At 34.5% G+C, this 27,099-nt stretch overlaps 1 protein-coding gene across 1 annotated transcript; it reads right to left on the bottom strand.

The window, feature by feature from the left end:
* Positions 1–3,274: 3,274 nt before the first annotated feature.
* On the bottom strand, positions 3,275–26,389 carry LOC120263197 (putative disease resistance protein RGA1). Its single transcript, XM_039271081.1, has 9 exons — positions 26,093–26,389; positions 25,137–25,351; positions 24,280–25,085; positions 23,771–24,042; positions 23,405–23,724; positions 21,696–21,972; positions 3,850–3,930; positions 3,769–3,795; positions 3,275–3,331 (listed from the first exon to the last, which is right to left on the bottom strand). Exons 1-9 carry the CDS (start codon positions 26,387–26,389, stop codon positions 3,275–3,277), a joined length of 2,352 nt encoding a protein of 783 aa, XP_039127015.1.
* Between the last annotated feature and the right edge of the window lie 710 nt (positions 26,390–27,099).

Here is a 27,099-nt window from a genome sequence, read left to right as displayed (position 1 = left end):
TGTAGCAGGTAATGTAGCAACCGTTGTAACAAAACACTGTAGCAGGTACTGTTCATAGCCGGCCGAAGAAGGAGTAAAACAAAAAATCCACACGGGCGTGTGGAAATTCTTCCACACGCCCGTGCGAAAAATCCACATGGGCGTGTGGATTCCCGATTCCAGCCCTATTTAAGGCCGATTTCAGCCCTGATTTTCATGATTCTTTTCTCCATCTTTTCCTCAACTTTAGAGAGGGCTGCGGCTAGGGTTTTGAGAGGTATTGGCTAGGGATTTGGAGAGGTTCTACGGCACTGACATCGTGTTCCGTTTAGAAAAAGGTTAGTGGGAGAGCTTTCGTTAGCACCGATCCGGCGAGGTATATCCTAGCCGGACAAAGGGACCCTTGGACGAGTAGAGGACTCTCCACAAGACCATCACCACAACTGTCGAGGGGGTTTCTATTCATTCTTTGCTTTTTCATTTGATATCATTGATTGTAATTAGCTCCATGGAGAGCTAAACCCCTAGTGGGTACTTGGATATTTGTGAACCCTAGGATGTATTCGTTTCATTCAACCTTTTTATTATGTTTTCAATTAACTAATGTTTTATTTGAGTTCCAATCCTGTATGCTTGATTTTGTGAATACTCTCTTAGAGTGGTACTAGGGTTAAGAGTTCTTGTTGATAACTCTTGTGAGTGAGTGACGCACCACGAGAGTTAGGCAAAACTAGATTGGAGAGGGTTGAGAGGGTGAGTTGAGAGGTAGCGGACATCCTTTTTCCCCTCCGGTGTGATTTATTCTACCTCCATTTCCTCGATCTTTTTGAGGTCATAGTAGAGTGAATGGGATAAGAGATGACCTTCCGCTGGGGCTTAGTTGTAGAGGCAACGGAGTGAAGCATTGAAGTGATTTTAGCACCTAGGGCTTAATTGTGGCTAGGAACCTTCAACCTGGATCAAAGGTTAGGTCTACATCTAGGAAGAGGATTTATCACTTGGAATCCCTAGAACTCATTGTGATTCTATACGAGTGCGAGGTTGAGAGATTATTAAATCTCTCCTTCGGGACATGTATAGAGCTAGGCATGGTTGACCTTAGAGTTGGGACAATGTATTTAAGGATCTCCATGACTCATTAATGCATTAGTTAGAAAGAATAATAGAGGTTTTTTGCACTTGAAACGATTGGCCTAGGCGGAACAATATCCTGGTACCCCACTTATATCGATTGCCTTACCTCCCCTTTACTTGCCCTCTTTCTCTTGTTTCTTTTACTTTTGTTACATCACATTTTGTCACATAAGTCCTTATTCACTTTTTGTTTAGTTAAGAAACAATTTAAGTATTTTTATTCCCTACTCTCTGTGGATACGATACCCACTCATCTGGGATTTATTACTTCAACAAACCCGTGCACTTGCGTGACATACGCAAGGGACGTTGTCATCCGCTGGTGTGGCTAACATGTGTGCTATGTGATAGTAAATCTATCAAACCTTGCATTGGTTGGGAGTAACTCGAATGATAATCAAATGAGTGACTTGTAAAATTTTTCAAGGCTACAAGCAATTCATCCATAGCTTGATCCTCCTTAAATAAGGCAAGAATCAAAGAATTAGGAAATAAAACAAAAATAAAAGCAAAAGAAATATATACAAAACAAATAAATGGCTAGATCACTAAAGTCCTAATATTCCTAAGAGTTGCCAGTCCTTAGCAACGGCGCCAAAAACTTGATGTACTCTCCGCAAGTGCACAGATTGTTACAAGTAATACAGTGGTACCCAGTGACAGGTAGGGTTATCGAACCACAGGGACTGGACTCCTAGTACTAGTTGATCTTCTAATGTCTAACCGGATCACAAATTCAGGGTAAAGATGATAACTAAGTGACCTAAAAGAGGGAGAATGATAGGTAAGGGCTGGAAACGAATTTGGTGAGAAACGTAGAGATAGAACAGTATCCCAGACTAATCGATGGAGAAATATATATGGACTCGCTTCTAATGCCTACCAGGTACATCCTAAGATTCTTGTTGTGCTCAAGAGCAACGTTGCATCTATGGTTCTCAAATACACCAAGTTTTGCTAAGATAACTTTGGGTTTCATTCACATCAAGTTTTGCAATCACAAGGCAACCACAACTATGGCAATCCACACATCAAGTTTTACTTAAGCAATTATACAAATCAAACACATCAAGTTATACAACACAAGATTAAACACAAGAAACCAATAGAACTCTGTAGACATTAAAACCAAGTAAATCAACAAAAGAAATAGAAGCCATAAAAGATCTCTTTGCTTCTCAACCACTCCAACGGTGCTCCGATGAAGTCCCGCCTGCTAAGCTCTGCTCCACTCATGCTCTTGCACCATAGCTTCACTCCGGCCCCATAAATGCGAAAGGGAAAACCATGGTAGCCACCCCTAAGAAAAAGAAGAGAGCCTCCCCTCAAATGACCAAGATCTGAGCTTAAAAAGTGGTTTTCAGGGTGAGCACGGTCGTGTTTAGGCCGTACTTCTCCCTCTGATTATCTCGGTAAAGTATGGGCAATTGAATCAGAAATCCAGCATAAATACGCTCCAGATTTCCAAAGAACATGCCCTTGTAAAAAGCACACAAATCGTGTTTTTCTCCAGACTTGTGCTATAGTGTTTTGCTACAGTAAATTACACCAATGTCGGTGCTTTCGCCTAAACAGTGTCATTACTCAGCTAAGATGTGTTGAAAGCGCCAAGCACTCTTTTCAAAAGTACAATAGCAACTTCCTCAGCCTAAACAGAGTGTCATCATGAATACAAAGAAATGAAAACTTTAAGCAATTGCAACCAAATTAGAAAAGATTTAAAGAAACATGAGGATTGTAGAGATTATAACCAACTCTTGGATAAACCCAACAACAAATAATCAGATCGATCTCTATTGTTGCAAAGTCAATCCAACTTCTCAATGTGAGCTTGAAAGCGCCAAAGCCAAGAAACATAACTAGTATCATACATGAAAATAACTGAAATTACATTCTAAATAGAAACCTTACATATTCAATTAATGAAGTCCCATAAATTGGATTATTAGCATTTAATCTTGTAACTGAAAATCAAAAAATAAATGTATCTAAGATTAATAAATAGCAACATTAATTAATAGAAGAACTATCAGTGTATGATGATACCATATCTTGTGATGCCATTGCTTTCAAAAATAGGATTCATCTCAAGAACCCCCAGGGTTTTATTTGAATCACCCATTTGAAAATTCTTCACAAGTTCGATATCGACCCCACAGTACTAAGCAACTAGAAGTACCTTTAAAGCATTCTTGTTAGTTCTTCCAGCATGCAATACCTATAATCCAGAAACATTAAGATTACAAACAATAAATACACTCAAAAATTTCCTAGTAAATGAATCTCTCTTTCTCAAAAACACACAAAAACTATTTAAGCTGTAAAAAAAAATCATATATTTAGGTGATCAAATAGAGCAAAATTGGTATATGCATAGCATTAAATATAGAACAAGAAAGTACATGTAGTAGTACTAACTCACTAAAGCCATTGGTGGTTTACCTCTGCTTAATGTTCTAAGATTTGCAAGGAAAAATAAAGATACCATTAGAACAAAAGATACCAGAATGAATAAAGGAAAGGTTCAGTAATGCAATAAGAGAAGATTTAGAGTGGATCACAGATTCACCGTGTGATGAGACCATAGTGGGGTATCATGTATGGACTATGGAGGATACCAAAGATGCCACCAAACACTTGAATAGATTTATTTACCATAATGCTATCATGTGGACCAGCAATCTAGATTTAATATAATCTGAGATTAAGATCATTGAAGCAAGATATAATGCTCACTCTTTTATCAAGTTCTCTGATCTTCTCTGCATAGAAGTCAATTGCACCCACCTTTTCACAATAAAGGACAAGAAACCCTGTCTGGTATACAAAAACAATTATTAGTTTTAGATGTACATAGGCAAAAAACCTAAATCTTGAACAGAAATAGAACAAACACTAAGAGGTTAAAAACTTGACACACATAGGCAAAAAACCTAAATCTTGAACAGAAATAGAACAAACACCAAGATTTCTACTTAACCTAGAGAAGATGAAACAATGATTGTGTTGATAAGATGTAATATAGACAAAATAAAAGAAATAAGAAAGAGAGTCATAAATAAGTGAGAGGAAAAGGCAATCGATATGAAGTGGGGTACTCGGATATTGTTCCGCCTAGGATTATCGCTTCAAGTGCAAAACCAACTATTATGTTTCCTAACTAATGCTCAATAAGTCATGGACATCCTAAGATATACGGTCCCAAACCTAAGGTCAACCGTGACTAACTCTACACTATGCCCCTGGCGAAGAAATTGATCAGTCTCAACACCTCACACTGTGCAAAATTGTAAGATGGTTTAGGGATTCCAAGTGATAAACCCTATTCCTATATGTAGACCTAACTCTTTGGTCCATGCAAAAGGCCCCTAGTCACAATTAAGCCCCAGATTCTAGGGATTACTTCAATGCTTCACTCTATTGCTCGCGCAACAAATATCATGAAATTAATTAACAAATCAGCTTTTAAAGATAGCTCCAAGTTAACATTCATATCTTATCTCAAGGGAACTCACAAATCTGCCTATATCTCATACTCGACGTCTTGCAGCTCTACAAACAATTTGTCAGCAGCAGACATAAATATCTGGGAAATTTTCTTGCTTGTGTGAGAATTTATCTAAGGCTTAAATTTTTCTAAGACCAATGCCAACTGGATAGTTTTCTTGAAATATGAAACATGTTAAAATCAATTAAAATGATCAAGGTGAATTATAACGGGCACTAGCAGGATGTGTTTTCCATGGACCTTGTGAGGCTGTCTTCTGGATATAAATCTAAAGCTCTAGTCGTGACTGTGGTTTCATGCGTTCCTGAAATGTCCCAAAGGGCACATCGTTATGATTTGTGAAACACAAATTAAAGATATAGATGATGGAAAATATTTGGCAATTACTGGAGCACTTGGAGCTTGTGAGGATGGTTCAATTTTGCCAATTGTTAAGTCTTCAAGGCTATAGAATCTTTTTGTGTGACGGAGGGAAAATAGATATTTCTTGGTGCTACTGGCACTCCCTAGAACTTCCATCTATTTGTTTAAAACCTACAGTAAAATTTAATGGCAGGTTTAACATGCCAAGCCTTTAGTGAACAATTTTGACCTAAATCCCTATTTATCTACAAAGGCTAGAAGAGACTTAGGAAGTACAAAACAGTTTGACCTTAAAGGAGCCAGCCAGCAGGTTGCTGATAAGGAAAATAGAGATGCGTGAAGTAATATGTCACTTAAAAAATTATGAACTAAACCAATAAACATAGAAGAAGAAAAAGTAAAGAAGACAAACATGAATAAATAAATCAGAATCATCAACATTGAACAATTCATTACTGCCCATTTTCTTTTTCTAAATGTACAGATTCATTTGCTATGGTTTTAATTTTGCATTGGCATCAACCATGTTCATTTGTCACAAAGTCTAAATAAACTTGATTCAATCTTCATTCACTATCAGTTATAATTATTGTAGTAAAAACTGTTGTATCTCTACATATAGAAACTTATAATTTTTTCTGTATAAAACCGGCAATACCTTGATTGAGGTTTGTAAGTTTCATTGAATAATTTGAGTATGAAGAGCCAAAATGACGATGTTTGTATTGATGTATAGCTGAAAAGAAGTAATATTTCTTCTTGTTCTAATGTGGAGATGTGAAGGGACTGTCGGGGAGTTCAAAATGATCACTGCAAAAGTGAAAAAAGAATACGAAATGTTAACTTTAAAACCGAGAAAATATGATAATTACAAAAGGTGACATTTGAAAAGCAATTATATATTCACAATCTAAGGTATTAACTAGATTAATTCATAAAAAATTAGAAATGATGGCCATCCTTTAAATGCCAGTATTGGATCGTGCTTCATATAACACAACAAACTACATACAACAAAGAGTTATGGAAAATGCTTCCCTTGAAGAATGTTCTAGTTTAGTAATTAATAATGTTGCTATAAGTCAATTTACAATCACTACTATATGATGAAAAACAAAGCTGAAACTAAGATGTCAAAGCAAATATGGCCAGAACTATCACAGTTCACTGAAACTATTTGGTTTCTCTGAAAATTATTCGTTGTTTTCCACCAACACCAATATCACTTTATCTGCAAGATCATGCAATATGCATAATAAATTTTTTAAACAGTGTAGGAGATCACTTACCAAATACCACAAACCCCAATAAGATTAATACCTACATCCATTCAAAAACAATGGAATAATAGATACATGATGGACAAAAATCTATAGTACAAAAATTTAGCTTTGAATTAAGTGCATAGAAATTCAGAAATATAGGAAAATAGCACACAGAAGTGAAAGCATTAAAAAGAAAACAAAATTTTAATAAGGATTGAGTGTGCAAATCCGGAATTACAATCAGTGCATCTGAATTGGAGGTTAACAAACCATTAGTGTTGACTAGAATATTGATAAAATACTGATGTTTATTGATAAGTGCTTGAGTAGACATATTTTTATATATGTTTTACATGCATTGAGCATCATTTTTACCATGGTTTATGTCTCATATTGTGTATTTTGGTGTTCTTTTATGCGTATAGGTTGTGAATGCCTTGAAGAGTAAAAAGGAAGCAAAGATGGGCTATAAAGACACAATGTTGGGAGTTCTTGTTCAATTCAAGGACAAAGACATGAGAGGAGTTCATAAACGTGGAGATGTGTGCCAACTTCGAAGAAGATTCAAGTCAATTCACTAGTTGGAAGGGCACAAAGGCAGCCACATCTTCATGTTCCTTCTCTTTGTGAAGATTGCAAGACCTCTCAAAGATACGTCGATGAAGAAAAGTTTTATAGCCTACCACATGGACGTGTGCCCGGACATGTGGCCTCAAGAGAAGAGTGTTTGGACCGCGTTTTGTGAAAAGGTTGTAGCAATTTCACTGTAGCAATAGTGTAGCAAAAATACTGTTCACGCACACGCACCCGCGTGAAAATTCTTGCGGCCCACGCGGCCGCGTGGAAAATTCACACGGGCGCATGGGGGCACGTGATAGACGCGGTCTAAGGCCTATAAATAGCCGTTTTGCCCTATTCTTTCTCATCTTTTGTGCGGCTCTTGAGAGGTGAGACGGCTAGGGTTTGGAGAGGAGGTCTTTGCGGCTTTGGAGGCGCTTCGTCACCAACTTTGATCAATTCCTCCTCCATCATAGCATCAAGGAAGCCACCGGTGAACCTAGGCTGGAGTGGGTCCTTCAAGACATCGAAGCTCTCCATCAAGGCCATCGGTTCATATATAAGGGGTTTATTTCTATGGTTTTAATGTACTTTCATTCATTGATGGTGTGTTTTTGTATGTTGCTCCACGGAGAGCTAAAAACCCTAGAGGGTATTTTGGGCTTGTGAACCCTAGGATTCTCATCTTTTTGTGGATTTGCTTAGTGTTTCTATTTAATCCGAGTTTGATTTAGTTTTAATCTTGATTGTCTAATGCTTGCTTGCCTTATTGATCTTTTGGTTATTTGGTTTGCATGATTTGTTACCTTGGTGAGAGAGAGATCTCCATTAGGGTTAGAACCTCAAGATTGAAGAGGGTTGAGAGGGTGAGTCATGAGATAGAGAGCATCCCCTTTTCTCCCTCCGATTGGTGTATTCTATCTCCGTTCCCTAAGCTCTATGCAACCATATTTGGTGTGAGGTGTGAGATTGAGAGATTTCTCCGGCGGGACCTTGTAGGGGGTTAGGATCCTTCGCCGGGGAATTAGGGTTGGATCAATCTTTAGGAATCGGATACACCTCTTGGAATCCCTAGAGTGCTTTGCAGTCATATGTGGTGTGAGGTGTTGAGATTGAGCGATTTCTCCACCGGGACCTCGTAGGGGACTAGTATCGGTGATCGGGAGGCCGGATCCGATTATTTTTGGATTACCATGACTTAACTTACTCATCATAGAAACACTTTGCTTATCTGGTACCTAATACCTTAATCCTAGGGGAAGCATTGCCCGAATACCCCACTTTTACTGATTGAGATCTCCCTCCATTTCACCTTGCATATTCGTCTCCGGTATTCATTTCTTCGCACATTAGATCACCACACCTTTCCATTTATCATTAGGCTAGAAAGCAGAGAAAAAGTTAGTACTAGTAGCCCTGTTCCCTGTGGATTCGACTACCCGACTCACCGGGTATTTTATTACTTCAACACCCGTGCACTTGCGGTTTACACGCATATTCGGACGTGTCATTTAGAAACCTATGTTGTTTAAGAGACCATCTTTGAGGAATTTCTTACCATTTGAGAAATGGTAATCTCACTCCATGCGTCACATTTGTCAGATCCTTTAGAGTTGTCTCAACATAAAATAAAGCAAGCGTAATTGGCGATCATGGTGTCCCAACAAATTGAATTGACATCAATATTCACAATAGATATATAACTATGATGTGAATATAAAACATTAAACAACCTCTAAATCTATGGAAACAGAAGACCAGAAAGTATGAGAATAAATTATTAGAGCTGTTTTTGCATAACTAAAAGCAAACTAAGCATCTTGATCCAATAATTATATAAAAATTATCTAATATAAAATAGCCAAATCAGGAAAGCATATAGTCAACTTCACAAACAAAAATTCTATGAAATCATATTTTAAAGGAATAAACATTTAACCGTAATAAAAATCAAGCACCCAAGCAACTGAGATTCTAAACTGATTAAAAAATAGAGGTACTTCTAAAAATAAAAGTAAAAGTAGAAAAGAAAATATATATTATGCACTAAATGCTTGAGGCAGAAAGTGTGAAGAATAAGCAGCCAAAAATACTTTAAAAAGGAAGTATGCCCATGATTTATCCAAGAAAAATACAAAACTAATAAGAAGTATGCCCCTGACAAATGATTAAGCACTTGCCAACATGCCCAAGGTAATAAAAGTTTTAATGCATAATTTTGTCATTCACAAAATAATAAATTATGCAAAACAACAACACTGTATGCTAAGGAAAACCATCCTATATTCACTACGAGGTAAGTGTAAAATATTTTCCAAACAATCAACCCTTTCAATGACAGAAGGTTTCATAACAACCATGTCACAAGTTGAAAGTGTTATTCAAGATGCCGAATAATAATGGAGGATGGAATTGGCTATGAATGACCATGGGGATGTTTGATTCCATTCCTTCCAAAAGTTATCTAAGTTTCTAAAGAGCATATGCTTTTTGGTAATAAAGTGGCCCTAGCATTGTCATTTTATAATAAAAATTAAGAAAATTGAAACATTAAATTAACAACTAGAATCCAAGGGAAAGCAGCAAGTCTTAAGCACAATAAACTCCTAGAAGTAAGAAAATTGAAACTCCAAAATAAAATTAAAAAAAAACCCACCCAACAAAGCAAAGAAATACAAAATATCAACAAAAGTAATTCGAATTTCTGCATACAAGATTAAAAAAAAATTTTGAAGAAAACTTATGGTTGAAATTCCAGAAAATATTACCAAGATCAAACACCCATGCTATAAGATCAACCTAGAGAACATGAACCAGAAAATCAAGGCGATGATCCAAAAATAAACAAAATGAAATGAAATGAAGAAAAGATCTAGAGATCGCATAGAAAAAACTTTATAACAGAGAGAGCTGCTCCACCGCCATCATCTTCTCCTCTAAAAACATCATTTGATACCCATAATCAATGAACCCTAACCCTTGAAAAATTTAATTAATCACCAAACCAACAAAAAATTTAGAAATAAATCAATCAAAAGGTTTATAGATAACAATACCACTCTAGAAGCGCTCTAGATCAAGATTGTCAACTTGTGTTCAAAATTAAAGTCATTCGTGAGCAGATCTAGAACCAAAATACCACAAAAAATAAGAAAATATAATAAGAAAACTAGGTAGAGAAATTGTGATACTTAGATAGATCTTTGACGACGTAGCCGTTGTCAGCATCCCCACCATCATCGAAGATAAGGGTTTAAAGAAGACTATACCTGAAATCCTTGGAATGGTGACAATGGTGATGATTGTGAGACATCCGAGACACCAGGCGGAGGAGGAGCGATAGCGGTCACGATTAGATCTAGGCGGAGGAGAAGCGAAATGAGGGAGGCGGCCTGGTAGTTCTCGGCGTCACGATCGGCTGCTTAAGTCTTGAGAGAGGGAGAGGAAAGAGGATTGGAATTATAATTATATATATATATATATATATTATCTTAAATCAGGAGTTTCACAAACTAATAAATTATTATGTTTTGGCACGGTTTTTGGTATAGTATAAATAAATAAATTATTTTATTTGTATTTTTGGAACTGTATTTGGCACGGTATTAATGAATTATTATATTTGTATTTTTGGCACTATATTTAGCATGGTATTAATATATTATTATATGGCAATGTATTTGATATGGTATTAATATATTATTATATTTGAATTTTTGGTACCGTATTAATACATTAAAATATTTATCTTTTTGGCATGCATTTGGCATGGTCTTAATATATTATTATATTTATATTTTTGGCACGGTATTCGGCATGTTTTGTAATCTATTATTATATTTATATTTTTGGCATAGTATTTGGTACGGTATTAATATATTATTATATTTGTATTTTTGCCACAGTATTAATATTATTACATTTATATTTTCGGCACTGTATTTGGCATGGTATTAATATATTATTATATTAGTATTTTGGCATGGCATTTGGCACTGTATTAATATATTATTATATTTGGGTTTTGGAACAATATTTGGCTCAGTATTAATAAATTATTTTTTAAAGAAAACATGTTTGGCACTGCATTTGGCATTATCATATAAAATTATTTAATTTGTATATTTGGCACGATATTTGGCACGGAATTAAAAAAATATTTTTTTAAAAAAATTATATATTTGACACAGTTTGTTAGTTCCAGTGTCAAATGTTGTGACAAATTTGACATGATTTTTTTCCGTGCCAATTTTCCTGTGTTGATATAGGATTTTTCTTTTAGTGTTAACAATGAAGGAATGCTTGTTCATGGTGATATTGAAGAAGTGGATGAAGTCTTAGCAGATGATCAAAGACATGGAGCAAATGAAGAAGAAGAGAGTGGGAGGAAGATCACGATGATGATGATAATGAGGATGATTAGTAACATATTTAGAGATTTAAAGTAGCTACTAATTATGTTAATTAACTGTTATCTTATTGTTAGCATTAGTTTTTTTTAATATTTATGCAATCGTAGTAGACTATTGATTTTGTGTTACTAAAAGTTTTATCTTATTGCTCTAATGAAGATATTATGCCTTTAAGGAAAAACTTTTACGTGTTTGTTTATATGGATTTTTTATAATTCCTAATTAGGAATTTATTATTAAAGTGCAAATAATAATATTATAATAATAATAATAATAAGAATAATAATAATAATAATATATTTAAAACAAAAAAATTAAAAAAAAAGAGAGGGAAAAAGAGGGGGTTTGAAGTTCAAAAAAAATTTTAAATTTAAAAAGAAAGGATAAGAATCTAAAAAAAATTTGAATTTTGAAAAGAAGACATCTGCCAACATACGTGGAGTCAGAAGATTTGGTGGAACAAAAAAAAAGAAGAAAACAAGAGGAGGAAAAAAAATACAGAGGGTTTTTGAAGAAAAGGGAGAAGGAAGGAGAAGAAAAGAACAAGAAGAGAGACAGAGGAAAATAGAGAGAAGAAGAGAAGAAAGAAAAAAGGGAGAAAAAGACTGAAGGAAAATAGAGAGAAGAGTAAGAAAAAGACAGAGTTTAAAAAAAGAAGAAAAAGAAGAAGAAGTGAGAAAATAGAGAAGACCACGGACACATTATTTTGCTTGACTAACGACAAGAGAAGGCCTATAGGAAACAACCGGATTAATTCCAACAACACAAGAAAGGTACAACATTGGTTCTTTTCAAATGCTTCCAAAAAAACAAAACAAAACAAAAAAATAATGAAGGGCCTTATTTTGCATGATTAGCATGGCCAAGATCATATATGCATTTATATTCAGTGGGTCCCACCTCCTTCTTTATGTTCTTTTTAGTTTTCATGTGCATTCTTCTTCAAATTCCATGCACGTAATTAGCTCCAATGTTAAGGATAGCAATCATAGCATGTTGCCATGTTCTTTTAGTGTTTTTTTTAGATGCAAACTAGAATATTTTTCTATATATGTGGTCTCGTGTGTGTGTCTCTCTCACCCACTGAACCCTATAAACCCTCACGAGAGTTTCAGATCCATCTCCGACGATGCATTCCATTGTTGTCGCGGCCGCTGGCATGGCAGTTTCCTTGCCTCATCCTTCCATTTTCCATCAAAAGTTGTGCATCTCTGCATCGTTGCGCTGCCGATGAGATTCCGTCTTTGTTTGATGCACGATCTCCAAGTCCAAGGTCTACAAGTATGGCACCATTGGCTACGTGAATAAAAAGGAGCTGAAATGGAGCTCATTTTACTGTTGGATTGCCATGATGGAGGACCTTGAGACTAGGACTATGGGTGCGCTCCAAAGTTGAGAGGGTTGAGGAGAATATGCTTGGCAAGTAGGAGCTCTGTCGGGTTGCCAAGGAGCTTCACAAGTTCAGTGGGTTTACCTTTGCCTTTAAGGTTTATGAATGGATAGATACCCAAGGAACTGGATTTAATTTTACTTCTAGTATCTTGGCAATACAATTGGATTTAATTGTCAAGGTACATGGAATTTCAAGAGATGAAGAATATGTCTTATATGTAGCTATCAGAAGTCTTCAAAACCAATCAAACCTTTGGTGCTCTCGTAAATGTTTATGGAAAAGCTAGAATGCGATAAAAGCAGAAGCTGTGGTTGATATAGTCTTACTAGTTGCATAGATAGCATGAGTTGCTACTTCAATATGGATTGTTCCTCTTCTTAATACTGCTAAAAACAAATGATGATGATGATAGATGATAGATAGATAGATAGATAGATAGATAGAGATATAGATGGGTTCATTGGATTCCATGTTGCTTTTAAGGTCCTCCTATATAATGACACTTTCATTAGTGAGCTCTGATAGCAAAAAGATGCAGTTTTAGGAGATGAGAAGATGTTATGGATCAAGAGAACATACTATCAAAATATCACATTACCTTATAGTTTCTTTTGAAATCATGTTGATAGTGTTATTTCGTGAGCATGTTAAAAAAAATGATGAGTTTATTTGTGAGCTTATTTTTGTAATATCTACATGACCCACTCTTAGAATTTTAGTTTGAGAGTAAAAAAAATGATAAAAAAAAGAGTGATGAGTTTATTGATGAGGGGCATTTTCGGTAAAAAAAATGATGACAAATGAAGAAGAAAAAAAAAAGGGATGAAAAAAGAGGATGAGTAAGGAAAAGGAGAAGAGAAAAAATGAAGGAAGAGTAAAAAAGAGATAAGAGAAAAATGAAACAAAAAAAGAGAAAAAAATGAAAGGGTGAGTAAAAAAGAGAAGAGGGAAAAAAATAATAAAATGAAAGGATGAATAAAAAAAATGAAAGGATGAGGGAAAAAAGAGAAGAGGGAAAAAAGAGGAAAAATGGATTAATTTATTGAGGGTATTTTGGTAATTTTCTTTTTTTACAAGATCTCCTCCTAAAAAATCCAATAAAATTTCTCTCATTCCACCTTGAAGTCTCGACTTTCTTGGGGTAACAAGAAATTTTTCCATAATTTCTCTCATTCCACCTTGAAGTCTCGACTATCTTGGGGTAACAAGAAATTTTTTCATAATTTCTCTCATTCCACATTGAAGTCTTGACTTTCTTGCGGTAACGAGAAATTTTCATAAATTTCTCTCATTCTACCTCGAAATCTTGACTTTCTTGGGGTAACGAATTTTTTCATAATTTCTCTCATTCCACCTTGAAGTCTTGACTTTTTTGGGATAACGAGAAATTTTTCATAATTTCTCTCATTCTACATAATTTCTCTCATTCCACGTTGAAGTCTTGACTTTCTTGGGGTAACGAGAAATTTTCCATAATTTCTCTCATTCCACCTTGAAGTCTTGACTTTCTTCTGAAATTCTTGTAAAATCTCTCAAACTCCTCTTGAAGTCTTAACACTCTTGGGGGTAAAAAGATTTTTTTTTTTTTTTTAAAGGACCACACTAAAATCCTCTCTGAACTCACGTTGAGGTCTTTTGACACTCATTGGGGTAAAAATTAATTGAAAGAATTTTTTTTAAAGGACCACACTAAAATCTTCTCTGAAGTCACGTTGAGGTCTTTTGACACTCACTGGGGTGAAAATTAATTTTTTAAGAAAATCTCTCTTCAAACTCACTTGGAGGTGTTTTAACACTCATTGGAGTGAAAAGAGGTGAAATGAAAAGTAAAAAAAAATCATTTCTTGAAAATGAAGGAAGAGTAAAAAATGAAAATTTCACAAAAAAATGATGAAAAACAAATGAATGAAAATTGAAAAATTTGAGTTGGCAAAGATTTTCCTGAAGCCCATTATGAGGTCTCTTTCAAAAAAATGAGTTGGAGAACTCAGTTGATGATTTAACTAACAGAAATCAAGTTCATAATTACAACTTGAGATCCATTTTAAAAGTAAGTCAAAATTATCAAGTTAGTGACCTAACCATGTTGAAGGTGACGACTTAAAAAACTGATGGTCAAAGCTCAAAAGCATTGAAGGGTCAAGACCTAAATATCATATAAACAACAAATGCAACTCTGAAGTTTTAAGACACCAAAAAGTCAAAGACTTGAGGACTTTCACAAGTCCAGGAGCTAGAGATTTTACAAGCACAAAGGGCCAAAATCTTCAGCGATAAAAGAAGCAAAAATGACCAAGTAGGCAACTCATAAATGTAGAGTGGCCACAGCTTAAGAACTAAGCGATGTGTCAAGATACAAACACACACAAAAAAGAAGAAATCGAGGAGGGCCACATTCACAAAGCTAAAAAGGGTCTTCCGATATACTTTTAGTAAAGGAGCTAAGAGTGTCAACCAAGCACAAAAAAAAAAAATTCGAAGAGCATGATAAAAAACAACTCTTTTATTACTTTTGTATTCTCGCCTATGATCACGTGTTCATATGCATCTTTGAAATTAATAAAAAAATAAATTTTATGTTTACTCAGTTGTTTTTCATTCACACTTATTTTTTAATCGAAGGTTCCCATGATATTGTCTGGGGTAATTAATATTAGGGGCTTGCCCCTAGTAGAAGTCATGAACCCATAATCATCTGAAATATAAAATAATTTAAATTTGATTTTTGATCCATGCTTTTTAACCGGTCATAGTCTAATTAAAGGCTAGGTCAAAAGAAAGGAGCCCATAGTGTTTATAATGAAATATCGTTGCCTAGTTTAAATTCAAACTAGTGATTTCTTTATAATATTTATGCACTTATAAATGTGTTTTTATTCCTTGTTTATTATCGTTTTTAAGATATCATGCCTAAAGGGAAAACTTCGAATAAATCAAAAGGTAAGAAAGGGGTTGAGAAGCTCGAGTAGTTGAAGAACCTTTAGGTGCAGTCACGTGGGGAGCATGGTTTAGACCTACTACATCACCTCCGCAAAGACCACCTTTGATGAACCCTTCGGATGACTCACAAGCTCCATTAATAGAGGCTCGAGAAACCCAAAATCCACATAAGGGAATGAAGCAATTGAGGAAGCAATCATCCAGAATGCACAAACAAGGAAATGTTCAAAAGGTCAAATAAAGTAATGGCTACACCAACAAATCCTAATGATTGAGTCCTTATTAGACTACATGATGAGTGTGTTCAATTGCAAATCATCTTATTTTATACTAAATCAAATTTTTTTAGTAATATAAACTAGTGTTTCTTTGTCTTTTTATGATAGGAAATTCATTAAACCTATAGTTGTTAGGACAATCACAAAATGTATAAAACTCAACTTCAATGTTGCATGGCCAACATGGAAAAAACACCTAATGGTATCAAAGAGGACATGTGGGCAAAATTTCAGGTGGGTGTTGGCTTTAGTTTCCTATATACCTTTAAACTTATGAAGTACACAATACATATGTGTTCCAAGAAAATGGAGTTTGTGATGAGTTATTTATGGATTAATGACTCTTATTGTCAACAATTGCCTTGTTGATAAACATGAACCTCACCATCTTATCTCTTGACAACTATAAAATGATAACAATTTCTTTTCATCATTTTATTCATCTTGGTTATTTTGAGATGGTACAGCAAACTTGTGTTAATTTTTTTTATTCAAAGAGCATTTTTTGAATCTTTGACAAGTGCTTATTGTCTATTAGCTTTAAGGGTGAAGAACTTTAGATTACTATTATATTCAAATTTGAGTTTCTTAGAAAAAAAGCATGTTATCCATATAAATATATATATATATATATATATGATTTTTGTTTGAGGTTTACATCAACAATTTGTTCATATCATATGCATTTAGTTTGGATCAACATTTTGTTAAAAAGAAGAAATATATTGTAAGTGGTAGATTAATTGTTTATACAACACTTATTTTTATTTTCTGAAGTATAACTAGCTTCTATCTCTTGCAAATAGTTTACTACTTATATAGTTTGAATGTATTGCCCTATTCTTATGCATTGTGAGTTGTGTTGGTAACATTTGATTTATATATTTTATTAGGAACAACTTGTATGGCCCTTAGAAAAAACAAATGTTGTACGAAAAATATGGGGCACTACATGCAAAGGGAGATTTAAAGGAATGATGGAAGAAGAAAGGGGTCTAGAAAAGAAGCATTTTGGTGTGAGTGACATTACACATTTTAAAGGCTATAATGAAGGCTAGATAAGAGTTGATATTTGAGATTATTTAATTGACAATGTTTGGAATACTGAAACATGAAAAAATCGATCTCAAAAGGTCACGCAAAATAGGCACACAGAAAAAATGGAAGTATTACCAAACATACTAGTGGATCGATTCCTTTTTTGCTTCATACAAAGAGGATGGTATATATGATTTCTATCACTTTTTAATTGTAGTTTTCACTAGCTTTTTCACAAGTTTTACATTTTTAATTATATGTCCATGAGCAATTTATTCTATATCTATGTGTGGGTAACACAATTACATCGAAAGCTAACATATGGAGAAGTGTTTAATCGCACCCACAAGCGTGAGAAGGATCGTGGCGATTATGTTGATAACAAGTCTAAATCCGTGAGTGTAAGTTAATTGGTTTCATAATTATATTCTAATTATTAATATACAATTTTTTTGTTTCTAATGCATTAATAATTCTTTTATTATCTTAAATCTACCACTTATAAGAATTTTATGTTTTTATAGAAATCTTATACTTCTTCGATGAGCCAAAAATATGACGTCAATGAATCTTCACATCCTTAATTTGACCCACAAGCTTGGTGTGATGCAATTGGAGGAATGGAGACTACATGTACACATGTGTATGGATTCGAGACCATGCCACATGGAAAAAAAAAATAATTTATCCTCCCATTATTATTGTGGAAGGCTCCTATTCATCGGCTTGTAGTCCACTAGTTGAAGCTCTACGTTCTTTTACAGAAGTTGATAATCTACGGGAAGAAGTAGCGGTTGTGAGGAATAAAGTACAAAGCTTGGAGGACTCTCAGAATACAAATTAAGACATTTTTGTGTCGCAATACTAAGATGTTAAATCCATCAACACTTACTAGGAATGCTGGATTTTCTCAAATTGGAACGAATGGCGAAGACTGTGAAGAAGAAACCACCGATGGTGAAAATTGAATGTTTGAGAGAGTTATTCATAGAACTTGGGTGTTTTATTGTTAATTTTACGTATTTCTCTTACGATATTTTGTTGTTAAGTACGAATTTGTTTTCTTATATGTTTTTAAATTTGATAAAACGTTGAAGGTTTTTGTCTTAAACAATGTTGGACTTGTTTTTTTTAATAAATAAATAATTTTAGACATTATAGACAGTTTATGTGAAATGGCATTGGTAATAAATATGTGATACAAGAAAATAAAGCAGGAAAAATGAATTAATAAAAATAGTATCAGAGACAGAATTTCATGGATGATGAAAATAATTAGTGATGGAATTCCGTTGGTAATTAATACCTTCAATGACTGAATTCCGTGGGTGATAAATATTTTCACTGACGGAATTCCGTTGGTGATGAAGACTATTACGTGACAGAATTCCGTAGATGATAAACACTTTTAGTGATGAAATTCTGTGGGTGATAAGCACTTTCAGTGACCGAATTTTGTTGGTGATGATAACAAAACATTTTTAGTGACGAATTCCGTTGTTGATAACAAGAATCAGTGACGGAATTCCGTGGATGATAAACACTTTTAAGTGACGGAATTCCGTTGGTGACAAACACTTTCACTGAAGGAATTCCGTAGGTGGAAAACAATTTTAGGTGATGGAATATTCCGTCACTAATACTTTAACATCACCAACGGAATTATTTTTACAAAAGGAATAGTATTAGTCACTTCATTATTCTCACGGAATTTGATCTTTTAGTAATGAAAATTTCAGTCCCTCATGCCCCTATTTTCTTGTAGTGGTAAACCTCTTTATAAATTTTTATTTTTTTTTGTTCTATTAATATGAGATTTTAAAAAATAATAAAAATAAGTCATTTTGAAAATAAACGGGACAAAACCCTCAGACTCCCTCACAGGGAATTTCAACCTCGATTGTGAGATGGAATTTCACTCTTTCATTTTGATATAGTTTTTATTATCTATTTTGTTATAAAACAAGCACAAAAATAGGCCAATATATGATGTCTTAGATGAAGTTGTGTGCTCTCTAACACTCTTTAGATAGTCTTACATAGAAGGTGTAGGCAGTGGCGGACCCAGGAATTTAGTTCAGCCCGGGCTTAAATAAAAGTTAATATTCTCATATTTGTCACCTTTTAATTTTTCGGCATTAGCTCAACCATGGTCTCTCCTTAGTTCAACCACGACCAGTGGCAGAACCAAAACTCATCGGTAAAGGGGTGTTAAGTCAATTACTGTCATTGTGATGGATGTTATGAACAGTTTCTCGAATTTTATTAAAACTTAAAATTTTAGTAATTTTTAAATAAGAAAAATTTTCATTACTGAATTTTTTACATTTGTCATGCCACATTATCAATTTATTTTTTTCTTAATTATTAAAAAAAATTATAAAGTTTAGAACATTGTTTTTTTTATAATTTTTAAAATTTTCACAATTTTTTTGAAAAAAAAACTTGTTTTAATTACTAAAATTATTAAAAACTTAATATTGTAACCTCTAGGATTTGAACCAGGGTGGGCTCACATCATTCAACTCTCACAAACCACTCAAGCCCATGTCCATTACTTGTTAGCTAGATACAAATAAAATATTATTAAACATTAATATTTGTATAAAAAAATTTATTGGACACGGTTCTTCTAAGGTTTTCCTGTCGGCCAGCCCGGGCTTCAGCCCTGGCTGCCACCCATGTGGGTCCGCCCCTGGGTGTAGGTACGAAAGAATCCAAATATTCCAAATATTTAAGATAATAATTATGAGTTGTTGAAATGAAAGATAATTTATAGGTTCAGTTTTTAATGATGGTATTTGACTAACTGGAATAAAAGCTAAGGGAGTGGTTAAGACATACTTTTATGAAAATTTTCATATTTTTGAATTTTATGAGTCTTAGGAGGCGTTTGGATTGAGGGATAAAATACTGTTGGAATAGGCTTGATTATAAATAATAATATATAATCATGTTTGGATATATTCCTATTAACATGGGAATGGGTACTGTGGGTAATATCATTATGCATAGTGAAGCCATTTCATTACCTCCAAAATTGAGTGGCATAGAGGGGAATAAATACTATTGATAGTGAATTGACATTTTTACCCCTAGTTAAGATTTAATTAAATAATAATAATTAATTTAAATAACTAATTATAATAATTAAAGTAAATTATAATAAAAATCGTTTGAGTCATTTAAATATTATAATAATTAAAATAAATAATAACTAACAAGAATTATTTAATAGACATATTACATTATAATAATTAAACTGATATGACAATTTTGCCCCAATGTAGATTTAATTAAATAAAAAGTTAATAAAAGTATTCCATTATGGTAATTAAAGTGAAATTACACTTTTACCAGGTAGATATTTAATTAAATAAATTATTGATAGTGAAATAACAATTTTGCCTCTAATTGAGATTTAATTAAATAATAATCATTAATTTAAATAACAAATTATAATAATTAAAGTAAATTATATTGAACATAAATTGAGTCATTCAAATATTATAATAATCAAAATAAATAATAATTAACAAGAATTGTTTAATATAGATATTACATTATAATAATTAAAGTGAAATGACATTTTTGCCTTTACATAGATTTAATTAAATAAAATAGTTACTTATGGTAATTTAAGTTAAATGACACTTTTACTAAGTAGATATTTAATTAAATAAAATTATTAATTTAAATAATTAAAACAAATTTACTATCTTCCAAATAAATTAAAGAGGATAATTAAAGTAAATTATTTAATTGGTTAATGGTAAGAAGAAATTATTTATTCTAAATATGTAAATTGTATGATAATTATCATAATTATATGCAAACAAAACTTGGGAAAAATAAAAATAATTCTAATAATTTCATTGTTAGCTTTTTAACACTTAGATTTCACTTCGGTAAACAAATACAAAAGCCTGTAAAATTAAATAAATTTATTCGTGCTTGATTTGACTTCCAAGCCGAATGCGAGTTCAACTAGCTAAAACATAAATACGTACATACATACATATATATATATATGCATATATAATATTGCTATAAAATATTATTATGCTATATTTATATAAAGTGTATTATTTATCGTATAACATAAAAAATTAAATTATGAATTTTTTTAAATTCAACTGAATTATTTTTTAGCTTTTAGATTTTGATTAATTTCAATTTTCAGATAACTAAAACTAATTTGTTAGAACCTTTGAAGTTTAAATTCATATAGGAGTATTAAAATTCCATACAATAAAGAAAAGAAAAAAAAAATCAAACTCATATGATATAAAAGTTTTTGATACCATAAAGAGTTATAAGAATGGGATAATTTATTGCTTGTACAGACAGAGCTTCAAATACGAAAACACTTAACAAGACACCTTAATTAGTTATAAGAGTATTATCAAAGTGAGAAATAACAAGCACTAACTACAAGGGATACGTGTACTAATAACTTTCACCATCAATCACTACCTTGGGTACATGATGTTAAAGTTAATCTTATTATTGCATTTAGGACCCTATGTTATTTATATATTACGTTTAGGCATTGTTGCATTTATGCATTTAAGTTTGCAGTTATGACCCTCCTTGTTTTATAAATTGCATTTATATTTAAAATTATGTTAGGATTATGTTTAGATAAGTTTGTTAGTTTGAATCTGTTTAGTTTCATGGTGGCTAAGTAACTTAGTTTGAATTCAGTTATCAATATCAATATAAAAGATAGAAAGGTGGGGAGTTTTGGTTGACCGCGTCAAAAATTATCTCATCTTCTTTGAGTGTTCTTTGTGTGTTTTTCTCTGATTTTCCTAACACATGAACCATCTTATCCCATTCTTTTACATCATCTAGGCAGCTGTCAATGTGCAGCTCCTGCAGCTCGGCAGGCAGTCCATCTACAGGTAACTTCGCCAATGGACAGTTAGTAATAACCAACGTCTCGAGGCCTGAGACATGAAGCAGTGGAGGCAAGCACAAGAGATTCGCACAGTTGCACAACGTCAAAAGCTTGAGCGTATCTGGCAGCCTGGTCTCCTTCGGAAAGTAGTTGAGCTCAAAGTAGTCAGAAATCTTCAAATGCTTAATGTTGTGAGGCTTCCTAAACATTTGTGCATTAGGTTGATAAGCTCTACACTACATGAGCTGATCCTGAGGTCTTCTAGTGATGCTGGGAGCAGGTCTGTGGCCTCTTGAAAACTGCGGCTAACCTTTGGACAAGTGTATATGTGGAGGATTTTTAATGAAACAAGTGATTTGAACAAGTCCATTGGTAGTGATACGAGCTCTTCACAGTTGGCAATTGTCAATTCCCTTAGAGAATTTAGCTCCTGCCTCAACAATCCATTTCTTAGTGATGTCAGATTTGGACAATCATGTATGTACATATATGAGAGTGTCTGCTGCTGCATATGATGATGATGATGCTAATCAAGGGACGGAACCGGGACCTATTGATAGGGGGGGTTGAAGGCAAAATTTAGAAAAAAAATTCATTCATCGTAATAATTGAACAAGTAAAATTTAGTTAATTGATTAGATCAAGTTAGTCTGGAAATTTGTTTGACGGTATATATATACACAGAGAGATTATTGCAAACTGATATGTGTTTTCCATTATAGCTTATTTAATAATATATAGAAATACAAGATTGTATGGCCCTAGTTCTACTCCTTGAATAAATAATTAATTAGTACAACATCTAAATGAATATTACAAATGAAAAGCTCTCTCGCTCAAAAAATAGCAAGGTATTCTATATATAGAATTCATGTTAATTATCTTAGGCATGTTTCTTTTTCTCTTTTTTTAGGGGTTTTGTTTTCATTACAAAAGCTAACCCCTTTAAGTAGGTGATCATCTCCTTTAGTTCAACTTTCAACTTTTCAATGTAAATGCACCCCAAAAAAAATATATAAAAAAACAAGAAATTAATGAAGCCAACTCTCAGGCATATATAATAATATCTCATTCTCTTATTTCATTCTTACAATCTCACTTATGTGATCATGTAAGGATGTCATAGTATATATATAAACACACATAATATATATATATATTGTTGGAGTGATCGAAGCCTGAAAGATGATGAATCTGTTGAAGATCAGGTATTAGAATTCAGGTTTTCAGGTTTTGCTGAAGATCAGAAGAAGGAAATGTCGTTGATGTTCAAGAGCAGAAACTTTGATGTTCTGCTGAAGTTCTTTTGTTTATGTTTTTTTAATGTTTGATTAGTTAAGATAGTTATAATTTAAAGGGAGTTTTAAAGTTACAAATGGATGGCTAAGATTACATCATCTCATGTTGTAGTTAAGTTCTAGGCAGTCTAAGTTGGTTGTGTTGAGTAAGCTTGTATTAACTTATGTTATCCTTATGAGTGTGTTAGGTGTGGTTATATATACATAAGTGAAAGGTTTTTCTATTTCTCTTGAAAGTTCCTGAGAATTCTTTCATCACTGTTCATCTTCTTCATCCTTTTTCCTGAGATCAAGATCAACACACACACACACATATATATATATATAATATAAACGTTGTCAAGCTGATCATGTGATCATGTTGTCCATGTTGTTGTGATCTCCTTAGTGCTCTTTTCCATAAAATATTCATATGAAGTAGCCATGCAAGAGGGCAGAGATGATGGAAAAACACAGCCACCAGGAAAGCACCAACTTCTCCTCTTCTTCTTGGCAGCTGGAGGGGCTGAAGCCTAGAAGTGGAGGGGCTGGAGGGGCTGAAAAGGATGGAGAGGCCATTGGTTCCGCCGGCCGGATAAAGAGATCGCTGGAGCTGGGGGGGGGTTGAAGCCCCCGCTAGCCCCCCTTGGTTCCGTCCCTGATGCTGATGATGAGGCTATTGTCATGAGTTGTGGAAGTCAACTCACTCCTAATTCTGATACCGTTAGCTTTGTCAGTGTTGGAGGAAGTTGTGGCAGCTCTCTCAGCTCTGGACAGTCTCTCACCCGGATTTTGGTGATGCAAGGAAACACTCCATCTTGTGCAATCGCCCATTCCTCCAAACAAGGCATGTCTTCAATCACTAGTTCGATCAATGATGGAAATCCTTGGACACCCAGGAACTCTTTCCCAATGTGTGTGACACTATCCATTCCACCAATGTCAAGATATCTGAGGAATGGAAGTTGTCCCAAAGATGGGGGGCTTTGCAGTTCTTACAGTTGGATAAGTGGATGGCGTGTAGACTAGAGAGTGATGAACTGCCTAGCCAATCTAGAAAGAGGAATCCTGAAGAGCCCTTGATTTTGAGCTCTCTAATCTCATTCGGTGGTTGCAGATATCTGAGCACCTCTTCTTGGATACATTCTTCTGAACAAGCAATTTGTTCCTCAGACCAATTAAGCTTTAGTGAAGTGAGTGATTCTTTGGTGTTCAATATAGATTCTCTTACCTCTTCTCCACTGATCATTCTCAAGATCAGAAATGCAAAGACGTCCCCGAAGTTCCGTCATGTCCTTTAGCTCAGTTATGTGGAATCCCATCCTCTGGCGAACAGTGAATTTGGCAAGCTTCTGCAAGTAGGTTAGTTTCCCTATTCCTGCTATCTCTGATGTGAGTAGAATGTTTGCTTCCAGATGTCTTAAATTGCTCAGGCCAGTGATTCCTCTTGGCAGGCACATCAGTTCATTACAATGTTTCAGTCTCAATGTCTGTAAATTGTACAACTTGCTGATTGAAGGGGGCAACATTTTGATTTCAATGCTAGAGAGGCCTAGATACCTTAAATGAAGTAAATTGCCAATGGAGTCTGGAACGCATTGAATATCTTGGCGGTTAAGGACCAAAACTCGCAGGAATTTCAGCCTTATGAATAGACTAGATGGGATGTTAGTCTTAGATTCGTATCCTTGCAAGAGCAGGAGTGTTCTCAGTCTTTCACATCTGTAGAATGGCTCAAATGAAGTATGCACTGAGTGACGACATGAGAATGACAAATGAAGAGCATTGTCCATGTCAATCATATAGTTTTGTTTATAAAAGTTTTGTGAGTCAGCCTTCAGTCTAACACATTCATCAATGGAGATGGATCGTGCTAGATCATGCACGGCATCATGTATTACATAATTGCCTTTTTGAGCTTGAAAGAAGGACTTGCTTACTAGCTCGTCAAAATAATTGTAACCAACGTCCTCCATCCTTTTCCTTCCTTGAGGCTGAATGAAACCGAGGGCCATCCACATTTGCACCAGATCATTCCTTCCAAACATATAGTCTTTATGAAACACAGCAAAAAATGCGAAACATTACTTGAGATTCTGTGGCAAATGTTTGTAACTCAATCTAAGAGCTGGCATTATGTTGTTCTGGTCCGTTGGCAGCTCCCAAATTTCACTTCTCAATATGTTGTTCCATTCATCTTCACCAAGTTTGGAGTATAACATGCTCCCAGTGTCTTCGCAACCAAGGGCAATTCCTTGAGTTTGTTGACAATCTTCTTCCCAATTTTCTCCAACTTGGGATGCCTACTAGAGCTGCCATTCACAAATGCACAACTCCTGAACAATGACCAGCAGTCCTCATCTGATAATTGCTTTAAGTAGTAGGGCTTAAAATCACCCATGATTTGTCTAACATTTTCATTACGAGTCGTCACCAGAATTTTGCTCCCTCTGTCTCCTGTAGCTAAAGCAGCAGAGTACCTGCTCTATTTCTCCTCGTTCTCATTCCAAACATCATCAAAAACAAGTAGAAACTTCTTCCATTTCAGCTTTCAAAACAGATCCTCTTGTAACAAGTTGGGGTTTGTAGTGTTGGTGTTGGTGTTAGAGTAATGTCTCTTTGGTCAGCTTCCTTTTGTTAAAATTCTCTGAGACACACACCCACATCTTCAGCTGGAAGTGTTCCTTGACTCTATTGTCATTGTAGACAAGCTGAGCGAGAGTGGTCTTCCCAAGTCCCCCCATACCAACAACAGTGAGGATTGAAATATTAGGAGCGTCAACACCACTGGCTAACAACAATTTCACTATATTCTCTTTATCTTATTCTCTTCCAAAAACATGTGAACCATCAACCAGTGAGCTGGTCTGAGTTTTCTCTTCAATTTCAAGCCTGCTCGTACGGCTGTTCAACACTTTCAGGCTAAGAACATCTCATTCTCTTGATATCTTGTCTAATCTCTCATTGACACCATTGATTTTGCGTGCCAATTTATAATCAAGAAAAATTCTCTTGTAGAAATAGCAAGATAGATGCCTGCTTACCTTTCTTTTTTCATCCTTCAATTTTGAACGTTGAACTGCAGTTGTGTGTTTGTCCAACAAGTCATCAGTGTCAACGGCGACATCCTTGCGCTTCAAGAGCCAACCTTTGACTAATTTATCATTCAACTGCTTTTCCTCCGCATCTTCAAGCAGGTCTTGAATGGATGACAGCGTACTGGACAGGTACTGAAACTCTTTCTGAGCATTCCGGAGGGATTGGTATTCATCCAAGGCAGCAACAGGCAATTTCTTAAATAGAATCTCGGTGATCTCAGATACAGCTGTTGTTCCTACCATTGTAATTTGTGTTATCTCAGGCCGAGAGAGAGATGAGGCTTATTCTGTTAGACTTAATCTTGTTATTGCATTTAGGACCTATGTTATTTATATATTACGTTTAGGCGTTGTTGCATTTATGCATTTAAGTCTGCAGTTATGACCCTCTTTGTTTTATAAATTGCATTTGTATTTAAAATTATGTTAGGATTATGTTTAGATAAGTTTCTTAGTTTGAAACTGTTTAGTTTCTTGGTGGCTAAGTAACTTAGTTTGAATTCAATTATCAATATCAATATAAAAGATAGAAATGTGGAGAGTTTTGGTTGACCGCGTCAAAATTATCTCATCTTCTTTGAGTGTTCTTTGTGTGTTTTTCTCTAATTTTCCTAACATTTGGTACCAGAGCAAGGTTTGGTGTAGATACCAAAGATCATGTCAGGTCCATCATCAAAGAGTGAAACAACCGTCGGCATGGCAACATTGAAGACTCCAACAAGAGATGGGACGGTGACCCTCCAGTATCCGTTCCTCACGAAGAGCAACTACTCGGCATAGGGGCTCAAGATGAAGGTGTACATGCGTGCGCAAGGCGTGTGGCATGCCATTGAGCCTATTGATCCGAATGAGGAGATAGAGACGCAGAAGGATCAGATGGCCCTTACTGCCATCTATCAGGGTATTAGAGAGGAGACACTCCTTGTGTTGGCTGAGAAGGAGACGACCAAGGA

The sequence above is a fragment of the Dioscorea cayenensis genome, chromosome 6, assembly GCF_009730915.1.
Source record: "Dioscorea cayenensis subsp. rotundata cultivar TDr96_F1 chromosome 6, TDr96_F1_v2_PseudoChromosome.rev07_lg8_w22 25.fasta, whole genome shotgun sequence".
Classification (NCBI taxonomy): domain Eukaryota; kingdom Viridiplantae; phylum Streptophyta; class Magnoliopsida; order Dioscoreales; family Dioscoreaceae; genus Dioscorea; species Dioscorea cayenensis.
This window is presented reverse-complemented; position numbering and strand designations above follow the sequence as displayed.